We start from the raw sequence: 25,596 nt of genomic DNA on the forward strand, positions 1-25,596 counted from the left end.
AGAGAGCACATCAAACTATCCCCGAAATGGACCTTCGTTTCTCAATTTTGTCTTCCTGCTACGCAAATTAATTAATCAAAGAAATCGAAACAAGCCATGGGCGCAGCCACTTTTGTGACGTAGATGGGATAAACCTGCTCCATCTACGTAGATGAAGTGTCCTGCTTCTGATTGGACGAAAGCTGAGGCTTTCTCCGGCTTCCAGCGTGTGCGAGAAAATCCAGTTATGGCTGTCGGCGAGCCGACCACAACAGAGCTGTGGAACGATGGAATCGGTGTTACTACAACTGCCAGTTCGTCTCAACAACGTTTTCGACGCCAAATTGTGATTATGCGCTCGAGAAGTTCGCACCTCAACCGGCTTGTTACTTTTACAAATTGGTGCAAGTACGGGAGCGATTGAGAAACTGCGTGAGCAGTGGTGTTCGTTTGAGCATGTTACATGTAGAGGACTGTTCTTCAAAGAAAGAAGATTGTAATTGTGCAAATTGTGCAATTGCCAGACCAAAATTCCATGAAAAATATATACGTTCTGCGGAATCCTTGCAGGACGGCAATGAACGACGTATGGGTGTATTGTGACCATTCGAACTGCAGTGTCTGTTATATGGAAGTGAAAGTTATACAAAAGGTGTGTACAATCTACTAGCGCGTTGTGCCATGTTCATGGGGAGCCCTTATCAAGTTTTGCTTGATTACTGAGATGTACGTACGGCTCAACCCACACATAAATTCATTCACAATGGTTTCGCAAATAGATAGGGTTCCACGACGTTGAATACTGCTCTTGCGTCAGTCTTCAGACAAGATATTAGTATTCTGTTTGCTGAGCCACGGATGTAATCAAGGGCAGTGACACACTTTACATCCAGTATAAGGAAATGCACAGTGTGCTGTACTACAAATGTTCAGAGTGGCAACACTTCCCTGTTCCATGTTCTCTGCCTTGTATGATATGCTTTGTTGCAGAGTACAAATATTCTCCCGGTGCCACAAAGGCAACCTTACCAAAATAGGGAAGTCAGACCTTGGTTGTCCAGAGAAGCAAAAATAAAACCACACCACTCTATGTAAATAATGGCATGCTCAGTATAACTGGTCATGCTGAAGACCTAATAGTTTCAAGTTACAGCGGATGAAGGAGAAAATGGCCTTTGCATGAAAGGAGCAATGCGGTGTATAAACATTTATTGAAAAGCATAATACCATGAATTTTGGTGAGAGTCAGCTGTTGTCGTTAGTTACGCTGGTCACTTATTGTACCCCTTGGTTTTGACAAGCATCATTTATGTTTCCATGGAGCAGGAGGTAAGCCAAACAACGATAACACGTATGTAAACCTATCACATACTGATGTAATGTATTAGACTTCTATAACCTGTAAGAACCTTCAGCATCGGTTTGGCAAGCTCTTACCCATGGCTTTTGATGAAAATCAAAGTAGTTCTGCACAGTTGACAAGAGTGTTGCTGAGTGGTGAATTTGTTTATTTATATTTTCTACAGAAGACATATAGTAGCCAAGAACAATGCACTGTACCAAATATATGCAAAAAATACAACTATCATAATTTATTTTTGCCATATACGTGTTACAACACTACAGGTGACACAATGAGCGACGGGATGAAGACACACGTATACAAGATAGCTATGGGTGGAAGATTTTTGGTGTAACTACTGTCCCGCAATTCTGAATTACCGTTCCTTGGGAAGCAATCATAACACACAACATAGAAATCACATTGGGCTTCTTCCAGTTTGGCTTTCATCCGGTTCTTGAAAGTAACCTTTATCATGTTCTCCTTTGGAACAACAACAACTTTATTTCGAGACGATGAATGATGAATGCGGAGTTCTATCACCAGGGCCATTACTCTACCCCATTGCAGGTGGTGATGTGGGGAATGAAATAATAAGCCCCTTCACAATATTGATCACAATGATATGGTCTTATGTAGAACTGTGAAGGCACAGCCAGGAACTACACCCTTCACAAATCACACAGCACTTTTAACTACTCACGAAAGTTCACTCTCTCCAGCATCGAACACAGGCAATTGTATATCAATAGACCCTAAAAATGTAAAAACAAGAAAAATCTGTCTTTGGCACGTGTCATAGGCATAACAAATTCAATTTGCGCATATATGGAGGCCTTCTTCAGTGTGGACAAAATCCTGATGCACAAAACAGGCTGCACCATTACTCAGTAAAAGAGGAGTCATTGGTAAATTACATTTAGGAGCTCATGTGATTAAGGAGGTAGGTAGAAGTATAGCTGGAATTTTTTTTCGGGGAGGTGGACCTCTATGGGGGAGAGGGGTTATCGGAGGTGGCACATAAAAATAATTTGCCAATCCGTGCACATTTACCAGGCAAAACTGGCATTACCTGCCAGTCGTGATCACATTTCCTGAGCGCTTGAGCGAGGGGGAGAGTGTCTATGCCCCCCTACTTTGACCCATTGCTGCCGGTTTGGCGACACTGCAGCTCAACATAGCACAAGTGAGTCCGTGCAGCTAGGGCTATTGTGTGTGAGCATAGTTGTGACAAAAAGAATTACAGGTCTTCCTTAAAATGTACATCGAACTTCAATATGTAATTAGAAAAGACAGGAAGGCATTTGCAAGTCCAGAGGATTACCGGGTGAGGGACTGGCAGTTACATTATCAAGTATACGATACATGTGATCAGCTTGTTTGTACGAAAAGTACACTGATTCCCAAGCAAAATGATCGCAGAGCAAGAATGTGAGATTAACAAGTGTCCTGTGAAGTACCATTGTCTGACACTCATCTTAAATAAAAAATTGTACATAGTTCAGCTTGACGAAACTTATTGCACACGTACTGCTTTGTACTCACTTTCCACCGCAAAAAGTATTCCTTTTGACACAACAGAGGTACGTCAGTAACCTTGTGAAGTATGCAGACGCTACTTGTAGGTTATGTTAAGGCTATGTGCTGTCAGTGGGAGAACCTTTCCTTGTGGGCGTCCAAGGCTTCCTGAAGCGGAGGCCTCGGACCTGCCCTGCTGCACAGAGTTTCGTAGCTCGTAGGAGCTGAAGCAGCAGCAGCAGAGGCTTAGCTTGGCCATTGTTCGCAGAGGTCCAGCACGCAGTCGATGAGCTTTGTGACATACTCTGAAGTTACAAATTGGAATTGGAGAATTGAATACATAGAAACAATTCCCTGTTACCAGTACTATCTTTCTTTCTGTGACATTATTAAACAGGTTCATCCACTACAATCTTATGCATAATATTGTACTTACCAAAAGTGGGCTTGGTTCTGACCCCAGCAACTGCCCAAGTTTTCCGCGCTTTGGAAAACTTTAGGATGTACTCAGCAATCTCCCTGTCCGCGTTGTGATTGAAGTGGAGAGCTGCCAACTTTGTACTAGAGCAAAGAAAAGTGAAACAAAAAGAGAACACGTTGCTATTACTTTGAGAGAAATTCTGTCATCCCAGGACGTTGCACAACTAACCAATACAAGTTAATTTTTGTGCATCATATCTTGTTTTTCCTATCCTAATGTGTGTAATGCACTGGCAAGTGTCAACCAGAACTTCATCACAAGCACAACGAAAAGAATACAAAATATAGGTAGGGAAAAAGGGAGAAGAAATTTACCAAAATCGAGTTTAGCAAGCATATGCCTAGCTCAGTGTATCAGACATCTCGAACAATGCGCGGTGGCGCACCCCTAATGCGCAAAATATGTTTAGCACGTGCAATTATTAATAGTGAGTTTTAGTATGTACGGCCGCGTTTGCGTACGTATGCGATTGCGTGGTGGATTTGCGCAATGCGCAAAGCACTGCTTGTGTCTTGCGTGTATACGTCCGCAGAACCACCAACACTGTTCTTTACGTGCCTAAAGACGATAGCGTACGATATACTAAAACTCTGTATTGTTGCCCTACCCAAAAACTTAGTTATTGGAGGCAGTCCGCTGTCATGAGGCAGTTCGCGACCCGTTAGCAAAGAATTAAAATACATTATTGCAATGGGGCGCCGGTGGAAATATTTACACTGGCATCGTTTCGTGTACAGGCACCACCAAACACATGAAATTTGCGACCATGTATAAATAAAACTGTACGCCAATAACGTAATCATCGCGAAAATCGCAAAATTCCCATACCGCACACTGATTGCGTAAGTCAGCGCAATGCGACGTTTCGAAAGTAGCGATGCGAGGCGCGATATGGAAGGAGCTGTTACGCCAGAACAATATACGGATGGTTCATCAAGTGAAGAAACTGTCGAGGACGATTTTGAAAGTGCGTGGTTCTTAGACGACGATCCCGAAGATGGTCCATTCCACATGGGCCCCAGACCGATCGCGAACTAGCAGCACCTAACTGCCTCACCAGATACTGACCCTCCTCCTTCAGAGGATGAACTGCGCACCGCTTTCAGGTATGTTCAAGTGCTGTCAGGTATAATTTGTTATGCTTTTATCTGCAAAGCATTCACGGCACGTTTACAGGTGGCACTGCGGCTGCTGCAACCCCGCGAACCTAGATGAGTATATGTGCTGCAGTGAGATAGAGAAAATGCGAAATGCGTGCGGCGACGCTGGTGTAAGTTGCTTAACGTTGCACCCTCTTTTCCATCCGTTATGTCTGCATCCAGAACTGCTGGAGGTTCACATGAGGTATATCACTTATTACACACCATCGTACATGGAGTGCTGCACTGATAATAACAGGTACTGGTACCGCTCGCAAAACAGAGCACAAACCTATATTTTATACAAGCAACATTACTGCTTATAGTAAGCTACGCTTCACAGCATATTCCAACTTTACATTTTGGATGTGGGGTCGCCTTGGACGAGGAAGGCGCAAAAAGATTCCTGGATGCTGTGTTTCCAAAATATGGTGCACATTTCCATCACCATCTTATCGAGGGTTTATTGGTCTGTATACCTCCTGATATTGTGCGCCTTATGATATAATATTTTCTTCTTTTTCAATTTAGAGGTTCCGCTGCAGTCCCAGCTACTAACGGGCATCCTGCTTAGCTAATGCCCCTGTACTTGTTCCTTGTTGATGCACCTTGTTCTTCCACTTGGCTTCAATGTTATGATTATAAAAATAAATTCTTCCGTCAATGACTTACTCATCATATAAGCTACACCCTTGAGATAAAGCTAGTTTTCAAGTTATGATTCATTGAGAAATTTGCACTATTTTAATACTCCTCTCACTGCTGCACATGCAATTCCTTGTTCTATGAACCTTGCCAGCAATTCTGCTTACATACATAGAAAACTGGTAGCTTTTTAGGCTAGCGAAACTAAAAGGTGTGACACATGAGTGTTACCATTCCCTGCTGAAATGTGTAAGGTACCAGACTTGTACCTATAGCACATTTCGCAAACATAAATGATCTTGGCAACAGCAACAGCATTACAGTCCAGGAACAGGCACAATGTAAAAAACATGTATTCTTTTTCATTTCCTATGACAAAAAGCAATATTAAGATGTAACTTTCGATAATTTCACAGACAATAAGCCCGTCTTCATAGGTAGGATGTAACCCCACTTCACTCGGTGTGGTCCGATGTGTGTCTGTCTTTGTCTTTGTTGACAATAAATGATGATCACAACTAGGAAGAAATTGTTGAATGCAGGCAGATTCTTAATTTTGTGCAAATTTCATAAAGGAAGCGCATCTGCACTACAACCTTCATCTGCCCCAGCTGATAATACATCAGTTCTCTCATGCTGTATTCGTCTATTAATTTTGTCATGCCAGAAAAAGCTGGTCTTTTTTTTTCTTCTTTTTTTTTTCTGCTGTCTCAACCTTTATATGACACGATTTAAAAAGGCAGGAATGCATTACACAGAAAGGATAAAACTTTATGAACTTACATACCTAAAAATCACTACTTTGCTGCCGTGCATTTCTCGAATTTTGTACCACCATAGTGGGTCGGTATACCACCACAGACATTACCCCAATAATCAATGAAAGTCAGGAAAATGTTTTAGTGCGCAAATATTGTATGCAATATTGTACAAGAGCAGTCACTCCAGAGGGTAGCAATTCTTAATTGCCTTCATTTGTGAAGTCATCTTTTACCAGTTTAAGGAGCGCAGAACTATCACCACAAGAACGAAAGTTAATTATGCTTACCGAGTACACATGCCATCAATCGAGAACTTTGATGCCTTTGGCGCAAAGTGGATGATGACCGAGTGGAAGGCCTCCAGTCCAAATGTTTGCTTATGTGGCGAAAGCTTTGGGACGTCTTTGAGAAGGTAGGGAGATGCAATAACTTTCTCCAACCTTTTGAAAGTCTCTGTTCCTGTTGTATCGAATGAGAAAATTGAGTTCCGTTGTACATCGTATCCAACAAGAAGCTTCACCTCGTAACTTCGTGCAGCCAAAGCCTTTCACCAATGTCCCCGTGTGCGCACCTTTCATGTAGGCTGCCTGGGTGTTCATGAATATCAATGACATGGCGGAGGATAGTCTGCCACTTTGCCAGAACTAGCTCGCCATCATCATCACTCGTTCGCGCACACCAGTACAGGTGATTGATTATGGTTGGTGACCACTTTTGAAGAACCTGGTGCTGCTTTGAGTGGGATGCAGCAATGATCTTTTTTCGGATACCTGGATGTACATAAAGAAACATGGAATAACTCCCAGTGGATGGTACAAAATGTGATACACCAATGAAAAGTAGCATAATAGTGGCACCTTTTGCTACATGCCACACATCGAAGCGGTGCTGCACGTCTGGGTGTGACGACTTCATGAAGGCCTTGATTTCCGTATGCCTGTCGGTGATCAAGGTCTTCACCTTCATACCTTCATCTGCAAGTGCATTTAGTGCCCGCTCCAGTCCCTCCTTCTCCATTTTGTTGCTAGAGGACACTTCAGTAGACTGAAACAACAAAAGCAAGACTACAGGTTATTACAACTGTAAAAAATTGCCACTGGAGCACTGTCAAAAGAAAATGAAACTTGGAGTTACAGTTGCTATTGGTAATTAATATAAGTTTCATGCACCTTTTTATTTGTCCCTAGTGAAAATGTATCTGAGAGGCCTCTCAGGTCTAATATGTTATGGGACTGAGAGGACCTCTCAGGCTGAGAGGTCCTCTCAGGCCTGTGGACCTCTCAGGCTGACCTCTCAGGTTGAGAGGACCTCTCAGAAGCTAATGCCCAGATCTGACATTGGAACATCAATGTTCAATTTCGCCGTCTACGCTGCACCTGTCGTCGGAGTGGTATAATCATACAGTGCTATGATACACCCGGCATAGAAACAGACAAGTACATGTCACAAAACTCCACATATATTGAGTTCCTTCGATTGTACAGATACACTCAAGGCATGCACACTGCTATCTGATTATGTAACAGTTATTTCAAATGTCTTACAGAATTGTGAATATCTAATATTTGTTGAAGGATCGCTCGCAAGAAACTACACGAAACGGTAAATTGCACCAACAGAAACTAGATTTAGCACTTACATGTCTACGAAAGCTTACGAGTCATCATCAACACATACTGTCGTATTCCACAAAGCGTGAACTCATGGGACACATATTCACAATGTCCGTACAGCGGCGATGAAAAATATTCTTGAGGAACTCTGCTTCTCGGTGATCAAGTTCATCTGTTTTACGTATACTTCGGGACTTGCGATGCACCGTCTAGTTTCCCTTGCTTGCGTAAGCCACCAACTAACTGGAGAGATTGGGTTCTCACCACCTTGTGTAGACACCACCTGTCACTTCGTACGAGATTCATCTGTAAGAAATACAACTTCAAAATGTCAGTGTAAGTCAGTGTGTAGGCATCGAAATATATAACACACCGTTTGGCACCCAGCGCCGTTGGTAACGTTACGTGGTTGGTAATCTTCCTATCGGCGCTCATAATGCGTGTCTGCGAACAGTAGTAAAAGCCTAAAGTGAAGAGGAATGGCTGTCAATAACAAAAGCATATTTGAGACATCGTCTACATACCTCAAAAACAGTTACAATCCCGAAGACAAAACGCAAATTACTTGAGATCCGCGGCCGACGTCCTCACACTTCAACGTTTCAAAACAGACTGATTCAACCGCTGGCGACTGGCCGAAACGCTTCCACTTACGTGCAGTGCAATAATGCACGGATTGCGAGAACAATAGCTTCAAGGGGGGAAGGCAATACAAGGTTATCACGGCACGTGTTCCTTGAAGGAATAATGCACAAACACGTGAAATCTTGCGATGTATTTTCCAAAGCGGACGAGGTACCATGTTCTGCGGCGCGGAAAACACGTAGCAACTTGCTCTGGGAGGTGTTGCACGACGCACTGTCGCAAAGCTGTCTGAGAGGTCCTGTCTGAGAGATTTCTTAAAAGGTCCTCTCAGACCTCTTGGGACTGCTTGAGAGGTCCTCTCAGACCTCTCAGAATTTCTTAAAAGGTCCTCTCAGACCTCTTAAAAAATCCTGAGAGGCCTCTCAGGTACATTTTCACTAGGGGTATAACACAAATATACACAAATCTATACGTGTACCCACTGTGCTGCAATTTATGTGGGGAAAGTAGGGTCTGGACAACCGCGGGGTTAAACAGTGATCACAATTATCAAGCGAAGACATAAACTGGGAAAGAACTAAAAAAGATTTGTATGAGATTGGGAGCTACCAATTGGGAGTCATTGAGTTAGTATCTATGTCAGGCGGTATCTCTAGATATTTTGCCATGCCACAAGTATATGCTGCAATAAATATAATCTGCTATATTGTGGTGACTAGTCAATAGTGCCAAGAATCTGGAAACACTATCTTGCACCACATACACACTTCAAAACAGTCTTCATGGCACAATACACTGTAGGCCAAACATAGTCCAGTACGATATCCCTCTCTCACCCCACTGAGTGGAAACATTTTTATACAACTTTGCGTAAGTACAAGGAAAGGTTATGTTCCCCTTTTCAGATCATTGGGATACATAATTATATTATTCAGAACTGACTGCCTGCAGTACGTAGTGAAGGACATTTTTAATTGTGTACTTTCTGCTTTTGGGGAATCTGAACTAGCACTTCTAAAGCAGAACCGCCATTTAAGCGGGTATATATTAACGAGGTTCCACTTTGTCATGCATAGCAAATTTGTTTCCTACGTTATGTTATTTTGGTTTATCTATTTATTATGCTATTTTGGCTAAAAATCAATTGCTTTAGGAGGATCACATTGTGTGAAAAAGTTTAGAATTACCTTCACCAGCTCCATATGGATGATGCGGTTTATTCCGGTCTCCATCAGAGAATATGTGCCGAAATCTGCTGAGTGGCCTGGTGAGTCCGCACGGCCATCTCCAGCAAGGCACAGTTCTTTGTCCTTCAGCTGCTGCAACAGCAGTTGTCGCTCATTGTTCCACACCTATGAAGAATAAGCAATGGTGTCACCATCGATTCCTGTACCACACTGTACAAGAATTACGCACCTCAGTGACAGCAGGAAACATGTAGAGCCTCTGGAACTTGAAGTACTGCGTGGCCTTTACTGTGTGGACACCAAGGAAGCTGAGTAGCCGCAGCGTCTGCGTTGGGCTGCTTCCAGAAAACAGTATGGCGCTGCTCAGTAAGATGTTCCCCAGTGGCTTCCCGTGGTGTGTTGGCTGGCTAGACCATTTTGTTATGTGCGATTTGGGACAGATGATGGTGGCCTTTACCATTGTCCCAACGCAGAAGAGTTGCACATTGCAGTCTGGGGCCAGACACTGCGGGCACCGCTGGAGAAGCTGCTTGAGGCATGATTCGAAAACAATATACTTGGGCTCTTGTGCAGTGCCCACTTGCGGCTCCTCCAGTATACTGACATCGCTGAAAATTTGCTATATGTTAAAGTTCAGCCTCTTAAAAGAATTGCGATATTGCACATGTACAACAACTAGAAGTTCAGAAATAACTCACAAATCGCCTTCGCTGCACAGTTCAGGACGATACGATTCATCATTGGGGTCCACACTGTTCACAAAGAAAAATATGAGCACATGGTACATGTACATCTGAAGATGTAGTGGAACATCATGCTCATCTCACTGCACGCAATTAATTAGAACACTGGGAAAGAAAATGGGAAACACGGCTTTGATGAACACTTCATGGGCAATGATGTCTGTTCCATAACTAGAGCCACTACTCCATTTGAGCCTTCTGAACACATGAGCCTCAATTACGTAATGGGAAACCAGCTGAACTGGTGTGATTGTGCCCATAAATGCGTATTACTGCATTAGTGGCTATTCTGACACACCACCCTATCAGAAAAATCCATATCATATTTTTCTCCGTATGTTGGCTTTACAGAGTTATTGGACAGCTTAGACCATACAAATCCATAGGCTGTATGGAACGTACAGGCTGTACGGAGCTTGTATGGTCTCCGTACAGGCTGTACGGTCTCCGTACAGGCTGTACGGTCTCCGTACAGGCTGTACGGTTTCCATACAGGTTGTATGGTCTCCGTACAGGCTGTATGGTCTCCGTACAGGCTGTATAGATTCTGGATGTGAGCTTGTACGCAGTTTGCAGGCAGCGTTTGATGAGGGAAGTAGCCATCCACTAAAGCAAAATGTTGGAAATTGCACATAAGTTTAATTTTTTTTTTTTTTTTAATTGGGTGTTAGCGCCGCGAAGCAACTGTGGCTATGAGCGACGTACAGATGTAGACAGACGGAGAGAGGATAGCAGGAAGGAGTGGGGGACAGGGGGTTAGTATGCGTCCTGGGCCGACTTCAGGGGGAACTGTGCCGACATTCGTCTGGAAAGTCTTCGGAAAACCCAGGGAAAACCTCAGACAGCACAGCCGGAGGTAGGATTCGAACCCACCACCTCCCAGTCGCACATAAGTTTAATACATTCTCATACAATATTATCTACAACACATCACATTGTTTTCAGAAAGTCTGCAAGTAGACGGTTTTTCATTCCTATCCGCTGTTGCACAGTGAGGACAAGCATTCTTGGGACAAGCATTCTTGTTAACGAATGCTTGAAATGCATCTAGAAGGAAATTAAAAAGAACACTTTCAATAATGGCAAAAGGAAGAAGGAGATCGAGACTACTACCACCTGTATGATCGCTTGTGAAGAAAAGCAATCAACACTAGGTGTTTCATACGTACTGTAGTGGGTGTCCACCAATACTATATACGTACTTGTGACAGCCATAAGCTTGCGAGGGGTAAGTGCCCGTTTGGCCGTTGTCCCATTCTTCAATAGCCTCTGACAGGGCTTGCCCGTGATGCTCCGACCACGAAGCTCCTCGGGCGACCATATCGTCCGCACCACCTCTCTTAAAAATTTGGAATCTGACTTTGTTTGCATCATCCAGGTCATCTTCTCATCTGCAATGAATATTCCACTGCCAAGGTGAACCTGAAAATTTTTCAACAAAATATATAAGGCATTGAAATGGACATACACAGTAAAATCTCACTAAATGGTGGTCGGTCAAAATGGATGGCTGGTTGAACGTAAAGCTGCTTTGTTTTAGATTATGAGATATATTTCATGAACTGAGATAAATGGAGCAGATATCCTCTTGGGGCCTCGTAAACGAGCAATTGTGAAAAAGTATTGAGAAGCAACAACGACAAAGGCTGGATGAATTTTCAGACAAACATAACAGGGCAATTCCAGCCAAAACCAGCCAGAGGTGTAGCTCGACCCCCTCAGACGGAACCAGAGCTTCTCTTTTTCATTGCTGCTCCAATTCCGTAGCGGCACATGAACCGTTGCTATCCCGTCGTCTTTTCCAGGAATGAGTAGAGCAATATAGCTGAAAATGAAATATTTTGTTCAGACCACGTCACGATTATACTAGCAGAAATATGGAAGACGATACATGTCTTCAGCGAAGCACATATTTACAGTTTTTAAACGATCCAACACTGATATCGCGATATTCGGGCGTAACTTTTTGCTCGGATGAATGTGGCAGGCTCAAGGACGCCGGCGTCTCGCCGTCAGCGAGTGCGCAGCGCGGAGCAATACAGCATTGTCACCTGAGCCGCTAACTGGAAGCCCGCGAAATTCTTTCCTCGTAGACGCATGAGACGCTCCGTGAAGTTTTAAGTGTTTAGAAGTGCATCTAGTGTTTGGTCTTTGGCCGACTGTACCCCCGCAAAGCAAAGGTGAGTTGAAACTCTGTTTCGTTGTTCCACTACTATACCAAGTCAAATAAGCACCACTTGTATGCATGGTTGAAAAAATTGTTTCGTTGCAGACGCGTTTCAGCAACGGTGTGCAACAGCAGGAGAGCAGTGTCTGTGTGTGTCGCTGTGTGTGGATCATGAGTAGAAACGTAAAGAGTTGCCTAAGCTTTAGTTATTCAGGGGGAGGCTACTGAAATAATTTGTGTTTTGCTGTGATCTCGCACTAAAAATTGATAAATGTTGTGACTCTATTTTCCCCCTTGGAGCTGGAGTAAACAGAATTCCTCTGTTGTGGAAGGTTCACCTGAAGGTGTCCCAATCTCCAAAGTGGATATCATTCTGATATGGCCTGTTATACTTTCCATTGAAATCTGTTGCATTTGCACTATAAGAAGGCCTCCTGTCTGCAAAATTGCAATCCTCTACAGTTTACAATTGATCAAAGAGGTCACATTTCACAGTCTTTCCAGACAAATGTACCTTTACTAGTCAAAGCGGCGTCAAAATTTTCACCAGTAACAGTTTCCTGCTCGCACAGCTGAAGGCTGTACATAAATGGATCCCTTTTTTGCACTCTCTTGGTAGGTGGTATACGGGTGCACTTTGTTCCTGCAGAAATTTTCATCTCGTCGAGCTCTTTTCGACCATCTGCTATCACATGAAGATTTTCAAGTGGTGTTCCTTGCACCATAGAGGGACCTAATGCTGCTTCTAAGAACTATAGAACCAATTCCTCCAGGTGTCATCCTGACGAAATGCCAACACATTCAACACAAAAAGTATTGTCTCAAAAGTTTTGCTCTCTGACTTCTTGCAGCCAGCAGTGTGGACAGTGAGGCAGCACATATTTCACGCTGAAAACATCACCTCATTACAGATGCATCGTGCACTGTGAGTTGACGGTCCCTTCTTGTGTGCTTCGACAGTCACTATCCATTGGACTCAACATACAACAGGACACTACCTTGTGGTCTCCAGAGACGAGTACAACCTGTGCTGTGGGAAACTGGTACACATCTTTGTGGAAACTGGCCCGGAGGTGATGCCAATTTTTCTTTTTCGCATAACGCCATCAACCTTCCTACTAGACCTCATGCTATACCATCTTGAATCTCAGGTACAAGTGAATATTGTTGTGTGCGACCCTCAGAATTAATGGACAGTCATCCATATTCAGCTTATGAAGTAATAAACTCTATTGTTGTCTCCCCCAGAATATCACTGCTCAACCATGATTATGGAGGTATATATAGTCTGTTTAACCAAATTTTTGCCAAATATATACAATACTTCTGGTTTCGCTTACTAACTTCTAGTTTTCTGACACAGAAAGTTCCATATGAGAGGTACATATATTTCCCTATGCGTGCTACAGTGATTGCTACATATGTGTGTGGTTTTCAAAGCTTGCTCAATGCTGCTGCTTTTTCTCTTTTTTTTTTTTTTACTAGGCGTTTCTGAAGATCAGGAGTAGAGATCACAAAACGAAAATCTTGGTGTCAGTAACATGTCTTGAGGAGCTAATCAGAGTTGCTGTGGGTCATCGAATTTGTCAGGAAGGCGACATACAGGTATGCCACTTTTGTTATAACGTTTATAATGCTCGTATGAGCTTCAATTGCATTGTTGTTCTAAAAATATTTGTAACACCAGTTATTTGTTTCTAGGTGTATTTAGTGGATGAGTTATCACTTCGCTGTATGGTTGCTGGTGCTGAGAAATGCCTCGATGACATTTTCATTGTTAAAAATGGACTGTGGAAACAAGGTATAGTGCATACATCTCCAGATGCCACTTTGCCCTCTTGCTTGGGGCTTTAAGTGCCATTTTTTGTTTTGCTTTCCTGTTTAGATCAGTCAACACGTGTGAGTGCACCTTCACCAATCCCACAAATGTCTCTGCTCTCACGAATTCATTACCCTTGGGAGAGCCTCAGCAAGACAGTACTTGATGCATTGGAAGCAGACAATGTTCTGCTTCCCTCTCAACGACAGGAAGTGGCACACATGGCAGCGTCATGGCCCTGCATATCCATTGAAGGTGGGAGGCACTCCTGATATTTATTCACAGGTATATTTGCTGTTTGCATGGCTTACCTGGATAGAGTACAGCAGATATAAAAAAAAAATGTTGTGACATGCATTGAAATGTTGTAGGAGAGCATATCACATACAGGTAAAATATAGCATTTTGAAACTCACGTCATGTAGTAGTAGTATCTGCGGGCCTGTCTCGCAAGAACCCTCCTTATATTATACTACATATTTACTCGGCTGGTACGATACATACTGCAGTAAATACAGCAGGCGATGTAACACATACGTATAGCAGAGGCCATATCAACTGCTAACCTTTCAGAGACATTCATATGCTTCACATATGGTGATGTCTCTGCCATGCTGAACTATGCTGATAAGCATGTTTCACAGATGAAAAAAAAAATCCTATCTATGTGCTCAGAAATTTGTTGTGCCACTTGCAGTGGTGGACGTGTAGTGTTCTTCATAAACTTCTTTGGAATAGTTAGTAGAGAAATGGAGTGTTTGTCCTGATCATTACACCATGTGAAACTAAGAATATTTCATGCAATTATTTTTAATACTCATAAGAAAATTTTATTAACTGGTTGTGATTTTAGGCACCTGGTTGGTATCATTGAGAACGAAGGGAGCCAGCAGGCATAAAAAAATCAAGAGGGCTACATACATAAATGCGTGAGGCAGTGAGGGCAGCAGATGAACATAGCAAGAAGTGGGAACATGTAAGTTGTAAATGCTTCCTACGAGCATATTACATTTCTTTATTCATCAAATAATTTAATTTGTCGTGGAAGTATTATGACTAAGTAGGCTCAGTAATACTTTCTTTTCTTTTCAGCTCATGTGATACATAACGGTCAAATGTTCCGCCACCAAAGTCATGCACAAGTTATTTGTAGTCTTTCCAGTAATTTCCAAAATAAAGGGTTATTATTGAAAAGCTATCCTCTCTGGACACACAAAACATGAGAATTGAACAATTAACAATGAAACAAAATCTCTGGACATCTCACATTGATCATAAGGACTGTAAAGGAAAACAACAGGAAACCAGCTTGCATCATGGCCGACAGCATTTATCCCTGTTTTAAAGCGGAATCATCGTTTCATTACTGGACAGCGCCCCGTCATTATAATTAGTGAATTGCTGCTGTAATGAAGAGGCACATCACGAGTACAGTTTCCTATACTTACTGATATATAGCAGTACCTTGCCCAAACGGCACTTCGGTGATGATGTACTATTTACTGAGTGGTAGCCGTTGGCAGTTCACAACAGACTCAACACCGTTTTTCTCAGTTACGGATGCATTCCTGTACATTCGCCGCCTACCATCAGAGCCGTAACGGAAGACTACGGGCACTTGGCTGGCATCAACGGATAGCAGCATTCGTTCCCGTTTTGAAACGGAATATTTTCTTACAGTGTACGCGGTATATGTAGGAAATTGAAAAACGGCAATGAAGCTCGCTCAAATTTTTTATGAGCTTTCGCATGGTGGATCACGCTTCATCAGGCAAAAATGCAAACACGCACAACTGTACATGGTCAAGTAAAAAAGGGGAATGAGATGTTGGGAGGAGGGTAAGAGATTAGAGAGATTTTCTTCTTCCCATATGCACTATACATTTGTTGTCTGCTTAAACTATCTCTTTTCTTAAGAGAAATGAAATAGGAAGACATATCCTAGTCGGCTTCTGCTTTGTTGTACTCAGTGCTGACAACTGAAAGAATCATCTATCAGGCGTCGTATTCACTTCCTCACAGAGAGCAAAGTGGCATTCCTTTTGCATACCGTAGTCCCCTGAAGTTATATCTCTATACGCATGCCTACAAACCGATGATGACGGATCAGTGAGAACCGATGACAGATATGTGTTCACCTTATTGCCAACGGAAGCCATCACGGGGGGAAGGAGAGCCTCATTTGTGCAGTTGGCTTCAGACAGTTCTTGTCCCTGTAAATTAACACCTGTCGATAGAACAAAGAACAGAAACCTTATAAGTTAAGAAAACAATCATATAGAACTTTCAATTTTTGTGGTTTTTCAATTTTGTTCTGCTCACCTGGCCACCAACAGAAGCTGCTGCTGCAGCAAATTGCAAACCAACATTTCCGTGAATCATCTGAATGCTGGCAGATGCATTGTGGACTGGAGGTGCAGGGTGTGACTCTGCTACCTGAAAATGTGGACGTTGTTAAAGTTCATGCATGCAACAGATGTGGAAGCAAACTTTTATAAAAACCTACACAAAAATAGGTAGTACCAATGACATTAATAAGCATATGCATTTATAGGCGCGAGCAAAATCATACAGAAGGTCTCCCAGCACACAGGCGCCAATTGCGGGAGGGCTTGGGGGCCTGACCCCCCTGGAACTATCCCTGGGGGCAGGCAGGCACTCTCCGGAAAGTCTACCCAGCTGACACTCAAGATGAAAGTTTTGAAGGACATCCTAAGAGTCGCATGTTTCATGTGAGTGATCATGAAAATCCTTTAAAGCTTTGCATCACAACGTCACAACACAGAATTCGCGACACCCTGCCCGACCATTGTGCATGAAGGGGGAGTGGGGGACGTTGTGCCTCCCGGAACCCTACAGTGCATTCAAACCTGTCTGCCTATGTCATACACTGTTAGAGAAGCAACTAATGTTGTTCTACCATGTCAGTAACATAATTCCGAAAATATGGACACAGATGTGTTCACCTTATTGCTAACAGTAGCCATCGCAGGGGGCAACACAGTCTCATTTGTGGCGTTGGGTTGAGGCAGTTCTTGTCCCTGTAAATTTACACTAGCCATTAATGAATGACACGAAACATCTAGGAACCGGGGTTCTGCTGATTCATGACTACTGTTTATCTAAATTGCACCATGCTTTACACATGACTTCCATAGGGCATCACTCACCTTGCTACTTGCTATTACAGCGGAAAATTCAGAGCCACCACTGTTGCTGCTCCGTTGCATTTGCGAAGTGGCACTTGCAACATATCCGGGAGGTGCAGGATAGCATGGATACTAAAAAATGCCTAATTGTTACGTTCAATGCATGCAGCAGATGCTTACACAAACTATTTATTCCAACACGCTGTGCAATAATCTTTCAAAATCCAGTGGTCTGAAAAGTTAGCCCGCGGTATTATAGTGGAGACCACTTATAACGTAACCACATACAGTGCGGGACTGCTTATAATTAGAGCCTGATTTTTTCGGGTTTTATTTTTCAGAAAAATCGGGGGTAAATATCGGGTTATATTTTGCTTCAATAATTCGGGTGCAATCAAGTTGAACTGCATCTGATTCAACCCAATTCTCGTTGAATCGGGTTGAATCCGGTGTAAATCATCGGCTTACTCAGCATATTACACACGGCACATCGCTAGACACAGGGTCCATGCATGTAAGAGGTGGCAGGGTCACTGTTTTGACAGTCTGTATGAGCATGCTTATGCATTTACAACACAGTTTCCAAAGTTCCGACATATGTTATAAGTGGTCTCCACTGTAATGCCGAAGGATTGACATAAGAAATGGTATTACCTGCTGACAGCTTGTTGGGTTGTAAGTTGCTGTGGCATCACCCTGCCCTGCAAACCTTTCTGCACTGTCCACTGCCTGCACTGGCATGTCAGGAATGGTGGACTCCTCTGTACAATATTGTTGATAGTTCCGTGTTAGCACCATATCATTACTCACAATATCGTTACCGTGCGACATCAAGAAATATACATCTTCACAGAGCTACAGGTGTTTGTCATAGTCAGATAAGAGGCTATCATACTAACAAGGCGGACTTAGTGGCGACAGAAAGGTGCCGAAGAAAAACAGTCATAAAGTGAGTACCGAGGGTCACATTAACGGGGATGCACTGTATATGTATTTACAACAGGATTATTTGAAGAGTGGAGAGAGCAACTTGGCATATTACGCAGCACATGCCCGACAATAGGCTGCTGGTTGCCACCCAGAACATTCATGAAGACCGCATTTCCCATTTCTTTTCTTCTCGAAACACAATCACTTTTGCAACCTCTTTTCCTTGTAGGATGCACAAAGAATTTCTTCGGCCGCACGTCTTTTTTATTTTTTTCAGTCCTGTCGACTTCGACATAATGAGGGTTTACTGTAGCTGCATGAGCGAAGTATCTGTGCTAATCACCGGAAGGGAATTTGATTTATTATGAACCAATCTTGGGTTTCCCCACTTCTTCACATCTATAAATATGTTCCCTGGTTTTGCCGAGCCGCTCAGTTGGAAGCGAGTGCCTCTCCATGTACGTCACCCTGGCTTTATCTATGTTTTACACTTCTAAACCATAAGAAATATATATGCTCTTCTGTACCTCTCACAGTGCTCTCTGCGTGACCCGCTTCCTGGTCATCCCCCATGATCTGTAGCGCAGCTCTTAGATTAAGGAAGGTGGATGAACCTGGTGGTGTCCCCTGCTGGGCACATCTTGGACATGAAGGTGCCAAAGGCACAATATCTGAAAGATATTACACCAAACACTATGAGGAACATCACTTCATTTTTTTATGCACAGTCACTTCAGTCATGGTAGCACATGTTATGCCAAAATATTGTCTTTTGTAGGTAATTACCAAACTTCTTCAATAGGACCTCTTGGAGACCACGGCAGAGTTCTCTCTCTTTCTCCAGCTCCTCCTGCACTTTTGCCAGCTGGATCTTCAGATTTTTATTCTTCTCTCTCATGGCTTCAAGTTGTGAATTTTGTGACTCAGGCAAAACTCCATTGTTGTTCTTGTGGGTGTTGAGTATCCTTTTTAGCCCTGCGTTCTTTGCTGTCCTGATGTTGGCTGCCCTTTGTTTTTGTGAATGTGGTCTTGTCTGCACAACGCAGAAACGATTGCATCATGATGGGAGCATAAACAAATCAAAAAGATAATAAAATAACACTGGCAGGGAGGGCCTCAATATTCCTGGTTGCTAAATCCTCGACCTCGAAATTCACGTTCTAGAAACAAGCCTGTCGTCTGCTACGAGGAACTTGGCGCATTATGGCCTTAGTAGCTACTGCGACAGTAAAACCCAAATGAAATTCGACAAGGAAATAAAGAAATTGAAGAGAGGCGTGATGAAGTATCGTGTTTTTCTTTTTTGTCATGACAGCTTACAGACAATATCTTTCATGTCACATGGCGACATTCGCAACTTCGTATCAGGCACAGCATCACGGCACGGGACGGAATTGAGAAAACTGCTTCAGTGGTAAGCCTAGCGACAGCAACATTAAAAATGCATGAGGTCATATCTAATAACATGTTGTTGTAGTATAGAAATTAAAGGCTGTGCTTTTTGAATACTTGTGAGAAAACTACGGTAGTCTAGCACATTTGGTCATTATTAGACATGCATACGACTTTGAATGCTTTTTCGAAATGTGTCGGAAAATCTTGCCACACCCTGTAGCTGGTTCAAGTTTGGTGTTTGCATTTTTATGTAGAGGTTAGAGGACAATTTCCCGCGAGCGATCGTTCGTTTTCTCGTCAAATATAGCATTTATTTACAGTAGTTCACTTTGCAACTGGGATTTCTATCACTTCATTTTGAGGTACATCCCACTGCCGTACCTATTTTGAAAACAAATTGCTCACCGTATATCTGGCTTCTGTTTCTTCATGGTCAAATATCTCTGGAACAGCCTTGTGCATTGCACTCAATGTTTTGGCCATTTCCTGTATACTTTCTGCAACAGAGGGTAGGCACCGGTAAAAAGATGCACTATCGTGGAACTGGGAAAAATGCGCGTCAGATTTCATGTAGTCAGGAAGACGTACCGCGATATATTAGGAACAACGAACAACACATGGTTTCGCAATGTTCGAAGAATCGTGAAACGTACCTTTCCGCATCGTTACCGAAGCAGGACAATAATCTTCGACTGATCCATCTTTGTTTTGCCAGTATGCGTAAACAACAGCCGAAGGATTGTAGTCATTCACATTTTTGGGGTTGAAGTTCCTAATTCTTGAAACTGGAACTATTGCCTCAACTGTGTCGTGATACGTAACATAGGCGTACATTTCATACGGGAAATAGCTCGTAGAACAGGAAAATGTTGAATATCGTTGCTGCAGCCAGAGGACAAGAACCACGTGTTTCAAACTAGAAGTGACAGCCAGCACATGTGATCCATGTGGGTGAAGAAAACACGGCAACGCGCAGCCCCCTAGCGGACGGGCCGTATACGTAATATATATACAACGTATATATAAAAAACGTAAAGCATTTTGTACGCATATAAACGCATGAAAAATGTAAAACGTGTAAAACTATACGTTTAGATATATTGTTATAATGTACAGTACGTGGAAACGGATACAAATAATAGTTATTCGTTCAGCCGTCACGTTTCGGCTACTACCAAGCGATTTCTGTAAAAGCAAAGCAGCAAGCAAGTCATTGGAGCAAGTACCTCAACTACGAAGAAGTAATGGTAGTGTAACCTGTCAGCTACTTTGCTTGCGTCACTGGTTCGAAATCTCACTGGTTCGAATCTCACTGGGGACACGAAAATATCAAGACTAGCAGAGCAGGTGGCAATCAATACGCGACTACATGTAGATGCATCACGTGTTCTGAGTTATGATGGATTCTTCACCGGAATCTGCTGAGAATGTAGCAGACGGAAGAGAAGTGGTGAACAACTGTAGCCCCTGCGGGCCTTCACGAGTTGTAAAACGCAGAAATCAATACTTAAACAAAGGGGAGCCGTTCCAGGTTCCGCGCTCAACTCTATACTACAGAAGGAAGCAAGCACAGCACCATGCCGTACAGCTGGGCAACAGTGTCTCCGTTGACGAAACGAGTGCGTCGGGAACTGACGCACATTTTGATAACACCATTCCTGGTTCAGTCTCACAGCAAGAGAACAGCATGGAGGGAGAACATCAAAGCGGTGGATATCAAGAGAACGGCATGGAGGAAGAACATGAAAGTGGTGGATACCAACAGAACAGCATGGAGGGAGAACATGAAAGTGGTGGATACCAACACAACAGGATGGAGGAAGAACATGAAAGCGATGAACACCAAGAGAGCGACGAAGACGACGTGCCATTGTTGGAGCATGCGGAACTTGTGGCGAACTGTATCAATGAGTTTGGCGACGAGACAATTCCAAACTCAAACATAAAAAAAGTTGAAGCCATTGCTCTAGTTACATCTTTTGCGACTGGACATTCTCTGACGTGGAGTGCCCTCAACGACTTGCTTAGACTTATAAACACGTTGTTTGGGAGTGAAGTACTACCCCGCAGCACATACATGTTAAGAAAACTTTGGAAACCGAAGGCAGGAACATGCGTAACTCACCACTACTACTGCGAAGACTGTAGCATGCCTTTGGAGGAAAATGAAGGTGCAACGCTAACATGCACAATTTGCCAGAAAAGGTATGAGCAGGACAATCTCAAAAGTTCTGGCAGCTTCTTCAGCATACTCAACTTTTCTGAACAAATGCAGCACGTGATCAAGAAAAATTGTGATGCTCTCTATGACAACCTAATAGAGATGAACTCTTCCACACATACAGATGCTGTGACTGATATCACTGACGCGGCCCTTCGTAAAAGATTACAGGCCAACGGGACCCTGTCTTCCATGGATCTGACCATCACATTTAATACTGATGGAGCTCCTGTGTGGTCGTCATCAAAAACATCTGTCTGGCCGATACAGTACATATTAAATGAACTACCTCCAGAAGTGCGTTTTAAGAACTGCATGCTGATCGGCCTTTTTTTTTGAAAAAAGCATCCTGACATGACCATGTTCCTTGACAAGTTTGTACAAGAACTGAACCAAAAAAAGACAGTCGTATGGAAACATAATTCTGAAATAATCACATCGAAAGTGCTTCCACTGTGCTGTTGTGTGGATACTCCAGCCCGCGCCATGGTGCAAAATCATGTTTCATTCAACGGGTACTTTCCGTGCACGTGGTGCTACGTCCCTGGAACATACATAGATGGTAAGTTTGTGTTATGAATCTGCTATAGCCTCATTCACAAATATTTTGGTGCATGTTTATATGTTATACCACAACATGCTGTCTGATTACTTTTTAGGGAGCATGAGGTTCCTCGTCGACAAGCCCGAAGGTGAACGTACCCACGATAGTGTTGTCAGGGACATGGAAATGGCCCTTAACATACAGTGCCCTATTAACGGAGTAAAGGGTCCATCTCCTCTAATGAACCTTCAAAGCTTCAACCTTGTGCGGGTGAGGCAGTTGATTATATGCACTGCGTCCTACTGGGAGTCACGAGACAGGTGACAGAACACTTTCTCGCTGTGCTCACCTCAGGTGAGCATTACGAGTTTGCTTAGTAATCATTATTTTGCACCATTCATGTTTGCTAGCACATTGGAAGCATACGTCGGAAAGGAAAAAAAAAGAGAAACACTGTCAAGGAGTCTTCGAAGAGGGAATCACACACGTAACATGAAAAATGGTTAAGAGCAACTAAGATTTATTTGAACAAGAACTTTCGTGCAAGAGACTGCACTTCTTCAGGTTACACAACTAAGTGCGACACAAGTATATATAGCCCAAGAGAACAGATACAATAAAACAGGTTTCCAGAACCAAGTAAACCGAAAAAACAACCAGATGGTAATATGCATTGTATATGATTGTATATGATGCATTGCATTACTGTCTGGTTGTTTTTCTGTTTACTTGGTTCTGGAAACCTGTTTTATTGTATCTGTTCTCTTGGGTTATATATACTTGTGTTGCACTTAGTTGTGTAACCTGAAGAAGTGCAGTCTCTTGCACGAAAGTTCTTGTTCAAATAAATCTTAGTTGCTCCTAACCGTTTTTTATGTTACATTGGAAGCACTGAGAATCTAGCCTGTTGATGCTTATGCACCAGAAAAACTCCTGTCATTACCAGCAGTAGCACTGAATATCAGTTAATTTCATTTTAAAAGGTGCCAAGAGTCTTGCGTGTGCTTGTGTGTGAAAGTCTTAGAGTACTACACTGACACTCATCGTCATCATCTGATGCTTCCTTGCATTCCAGCCAACAAAACCACTGTAGATAAACGACTCCTGGCCATCCGACCCCCACACTGCTTTACGCGACTGCCTCGGTCACTTGCAGAACGGCCACATTGGAAAGCTAGTGAGTGGCGCCACTGGCTGTTATTCTACTGCCTCCCATGCACTGCGGGCATCCTTCCCACGCAGTACTGGAAACACCTCAGTCTGCTAGTAGAAGCTACACACCATCTGCTTCGGACAGAAATTTCACCTAGGTTCCTCCGGAATGCTGGTACGTACTTCACCTACTTTTCAGTAGTCGCAGCATACAGTATCATCTATCTGTAGATCACAAGGTTCAGGTGATTCACAGTATTAATTATGCATGAGGCTTGGGAACAAATGAGAAGCGATGCCTGTGAAATTAAATAATCAGAAAATGGAACTAAATCAGCAGTGCAGTTCTGACACCAGTGCAATGGCACTGCAATGACAATGCAATGGAAGACAGTGGCAATGATGACAACTTTACACAACAAGCTCCGTGTCGGTTCTGCTCAATGTTTTTAAATTTACTGCGCTTAATGGCATGCTTTGTTATTGTAATTACTAAACATTGTAGTTAGTGAGCACTATTTCCCCTAGCCAGTACCCAAATGTGAGTATGCCCTACCCATACTATATTGAATGCTGATAATAGCTAGAATGAATATATGACTGCTAGAAATTCGGTGATACATTTTTTTATTCTATAGATACTGCTAAGCTGAGGATGGTTGGCCGCTCAAAGCAGAAAAGTAAACTACTGTCACTCAGTCTGTGGGATCTGGGATGTGGTAGTAGTTCATTGGACAGATTCCGGATTCATGTGTTCCTTGGATATTTAATGGTCTATGCTTTATTCCCATTTGTTCAACTGACTCGCTCTCTACAAATGCATAACCATAGCCGCCAAATCAAGAAAAAAAATTGATTAAGATGTGTTGCATTGACTTGTTTATTGGACGGTGAAACATAAAATTTCCTGTTTGAGGGGCTTCCTGAGCGTAGCATTAGCAGGTCGTTGCTTAGTCGAATGCACTAGAATATTGTGTTCTTCTTTTCAGATGACTTGCTGAGAATGTTCGTCTCTCGCACAAGAAGACTGTATGGTGATAGTAGCATGACTTACAACGTTCATCAGTTGCTGCATCTGTCAAAGGGAGTCGAGTTCCTCGGTCCATTGTGGGCACATTCTGCATTCGTATTCGAAGGCGGCAATGGAGTCTTGCTAAAGAACATAACAGCAGCAAAAGGCATGCCACACCAGATCATTGAGCGAGTGCTGATGTCGCAACAGTTAGATGTGCTCCTGACAATTTTGCCAATCTCAGCAACCATTAAGAAAATGTGCCTGTGCATGCTCGGCAATGAGCCGTTGAAGAACTTTGAATATGTTGGTGAGTCATGCATGCTTGGCACTCCAAAACATGTTGTGCAGTTCAGTCATAATGAACTGGAGGCTCTACAGAACATAACAAATGTGCGTGTGTCGGCTGCCCTTGAATACTACCGTTTTGTTCATGAGAGCAAATGATATCACAGCAGTACCTACGCTAGGGCTACGAAAAGTGACAGCAGTGTGATTGTTTCGAAAAGTGGGGAGTATCTAAAAATTCAGCGGATACTTCTGGTCTCAGTTCAAGGCACCCAAAACTGCTATCTTGTGTGTATCAAGATCATTGAGAGCAGTACCACACCTGTGACATTTCCAGCGCACATAAAGAGCTGTTTTGAGTCGCAAATCCGAGCTGTCACAGTGATTCAGCCAACAGATATTTTAGGTCCTTGTCTTTTTATGGATTTTGCAACCGAGGATCTCTCATACTTGTGTCTGCTACCCAACACCATTGAACGTGACTAGTCCAATAAGTTACTGCTTTTGCATCAGTATTGCTTTCAGCCTGAGTGTACACCGAAAGCTATATTGACTGTCTAACATGGAAGCCAAGCATGGAAGCCACAGATAGATATAGTGGAAAGAAGGTGGTGCAGTCATGCTCATGCCATACTGTTGCACGACAATAGTTTCCTTTATATATGTTGTGGTTTTTCTGATTTTCATATTGTTTATTTTGCGGGTTCAATCACACATAATTTACTGTGCTACTGCCTAGGTAATACGGTAATACCTGAGCCTCGTACCTTGAATGCTTCTTCAAATTACAGAAAAGGTGTGTGCGAATCTGGCAATTGAGCGCATTTTTCCATCGACTGGATATTCCGCCGTTTCCTGGTCTTGTTCGTGAACGTCCTTTCCTAGTGATCAGCTCAACGGTTGTTACTAACTTATCATTTAAGAAT

General features: G+C 42.9%; 2 protein-coding genes across 2 annotated transcripts; both read right to left on the reverse strand.

The window, feature by feature from the left end:
- Window positions 1-1,606: 1,606 nt before the first annotated feature.
- Window positions 1,607-10,271, reverse strand: LOC135375135 (uncharacterized). Its single transcript, XM_064607861.1, has 8 exons — window positions 9,949-10,271; window positions 9,480-9,858; window positions 9,251-9,415; window positions 6,723-6,909; window positions 6,386-6,635; window positions 6,153-6,324; window positions 3,276-3,400; window positions 1,607-3,144 (listed from the first exon to the last, which is right to left on the reverse strand). The coding sequence occupies exons 1-6, from the start codon at window positions 10,041-10,043 to the stop codon at window positions 6,243-6,245; spliced, it is 1,158 nt and encodes a 385-aa protein (XP_064463931.1). The 5' UTR covers window positions 10,044-10,271; the 3' UTR covers window positions 1,607-3,144; window positions 3,276-3,400; window positions 6,153-6,242.
- Window positions 10,272-14,180: 3,909 nt separating this feature from the next.
- Window positions 14,181-20,074, reverse strand: LOC135375145 (uncharacterized). The gene is made up of 9 exons (XM_064607872.1): window positions 19,859-20,074; window positions 18,845-19,091; window positions 18,586-18,729; window positions 17,783-17,889; window positions 17,150-17,260; window positions 16,946-17,020; window positions 16,302-16,415; window positions 16,118-16,206; window positions 14,181-14,217 (listed from the first exon to the last, which is right to left on the reverse strand). Exons 1-8 carry the CDS (start codon window positions 20,021-20,023, stop codon window positions 16,138-16,140), a joined length of 1,032 nt encoding a protein of 343 aa, XP_064463942.1. The 5' UTR covers window positions 20,024-20,074; the 3' UTR covers window positions 14,181-14,217; window positions 16,118-16,137.
- Between the last annotated feature and the right edge of the window lie 5,522 nt (window positions 20,075-25,596).

This window comes from Ornithodoros turicata, chromosome 1 (genome assembly GCF_037126465.1).
Source record: "Ornithodoros turicata isolate Travis chromosome 1, ASM3712646v1, whole genome shotgun sequence".
NCBI lineage: Eukaryota > Metazoa > Arthropoda > Arachnida > Ixodida > Argasidae > Ornithodoros > Ornithodoros turicata.

Coding starts and splice junctions, on each gene's coding strand:
- LOC135375135 (XM_064607861.1), bottom strand. CDS start 10,043: ATGTACATGTACCATGTGCTCATATTTTTCTTTGTGAACAGTGTGGAC. Junction 9,416..9,479: donor TGTTTCCTGCTGTCACTGAG/GTGCGTAATTCT, acceptor TATTCTTCATAG/GTGTGGAACAATGAGCGACA. Junction 6,910..9,250: donor TCCATATGGAGCTGGTGAAG/GTAATTCTAAAC, acceptor TTGTTGTTTCAG/TCTACTGAAGTGTCCTCTAG.
- LOC135375145 (XM_064607872.1), bottom strand. CDS start 20,023: ATGAAATCTGACGCGCATTTTTCCCAGTTCCACGATAGTGCATCTTTT. Junction 18,730..18,844: donor GGTCCTATTGAAGAAGTTTG/GTAATTACCTAC, acceptor AATATCTTTCAG/ATATTGTGCCTTTGGCACCT. Junction 17,261..17,782: donor ACCCAACAAGCTGTCAGCAG/GTAATACCATTT, acceptor GGCATTTTTTAG/TATCCATGCTATCCTGCACC.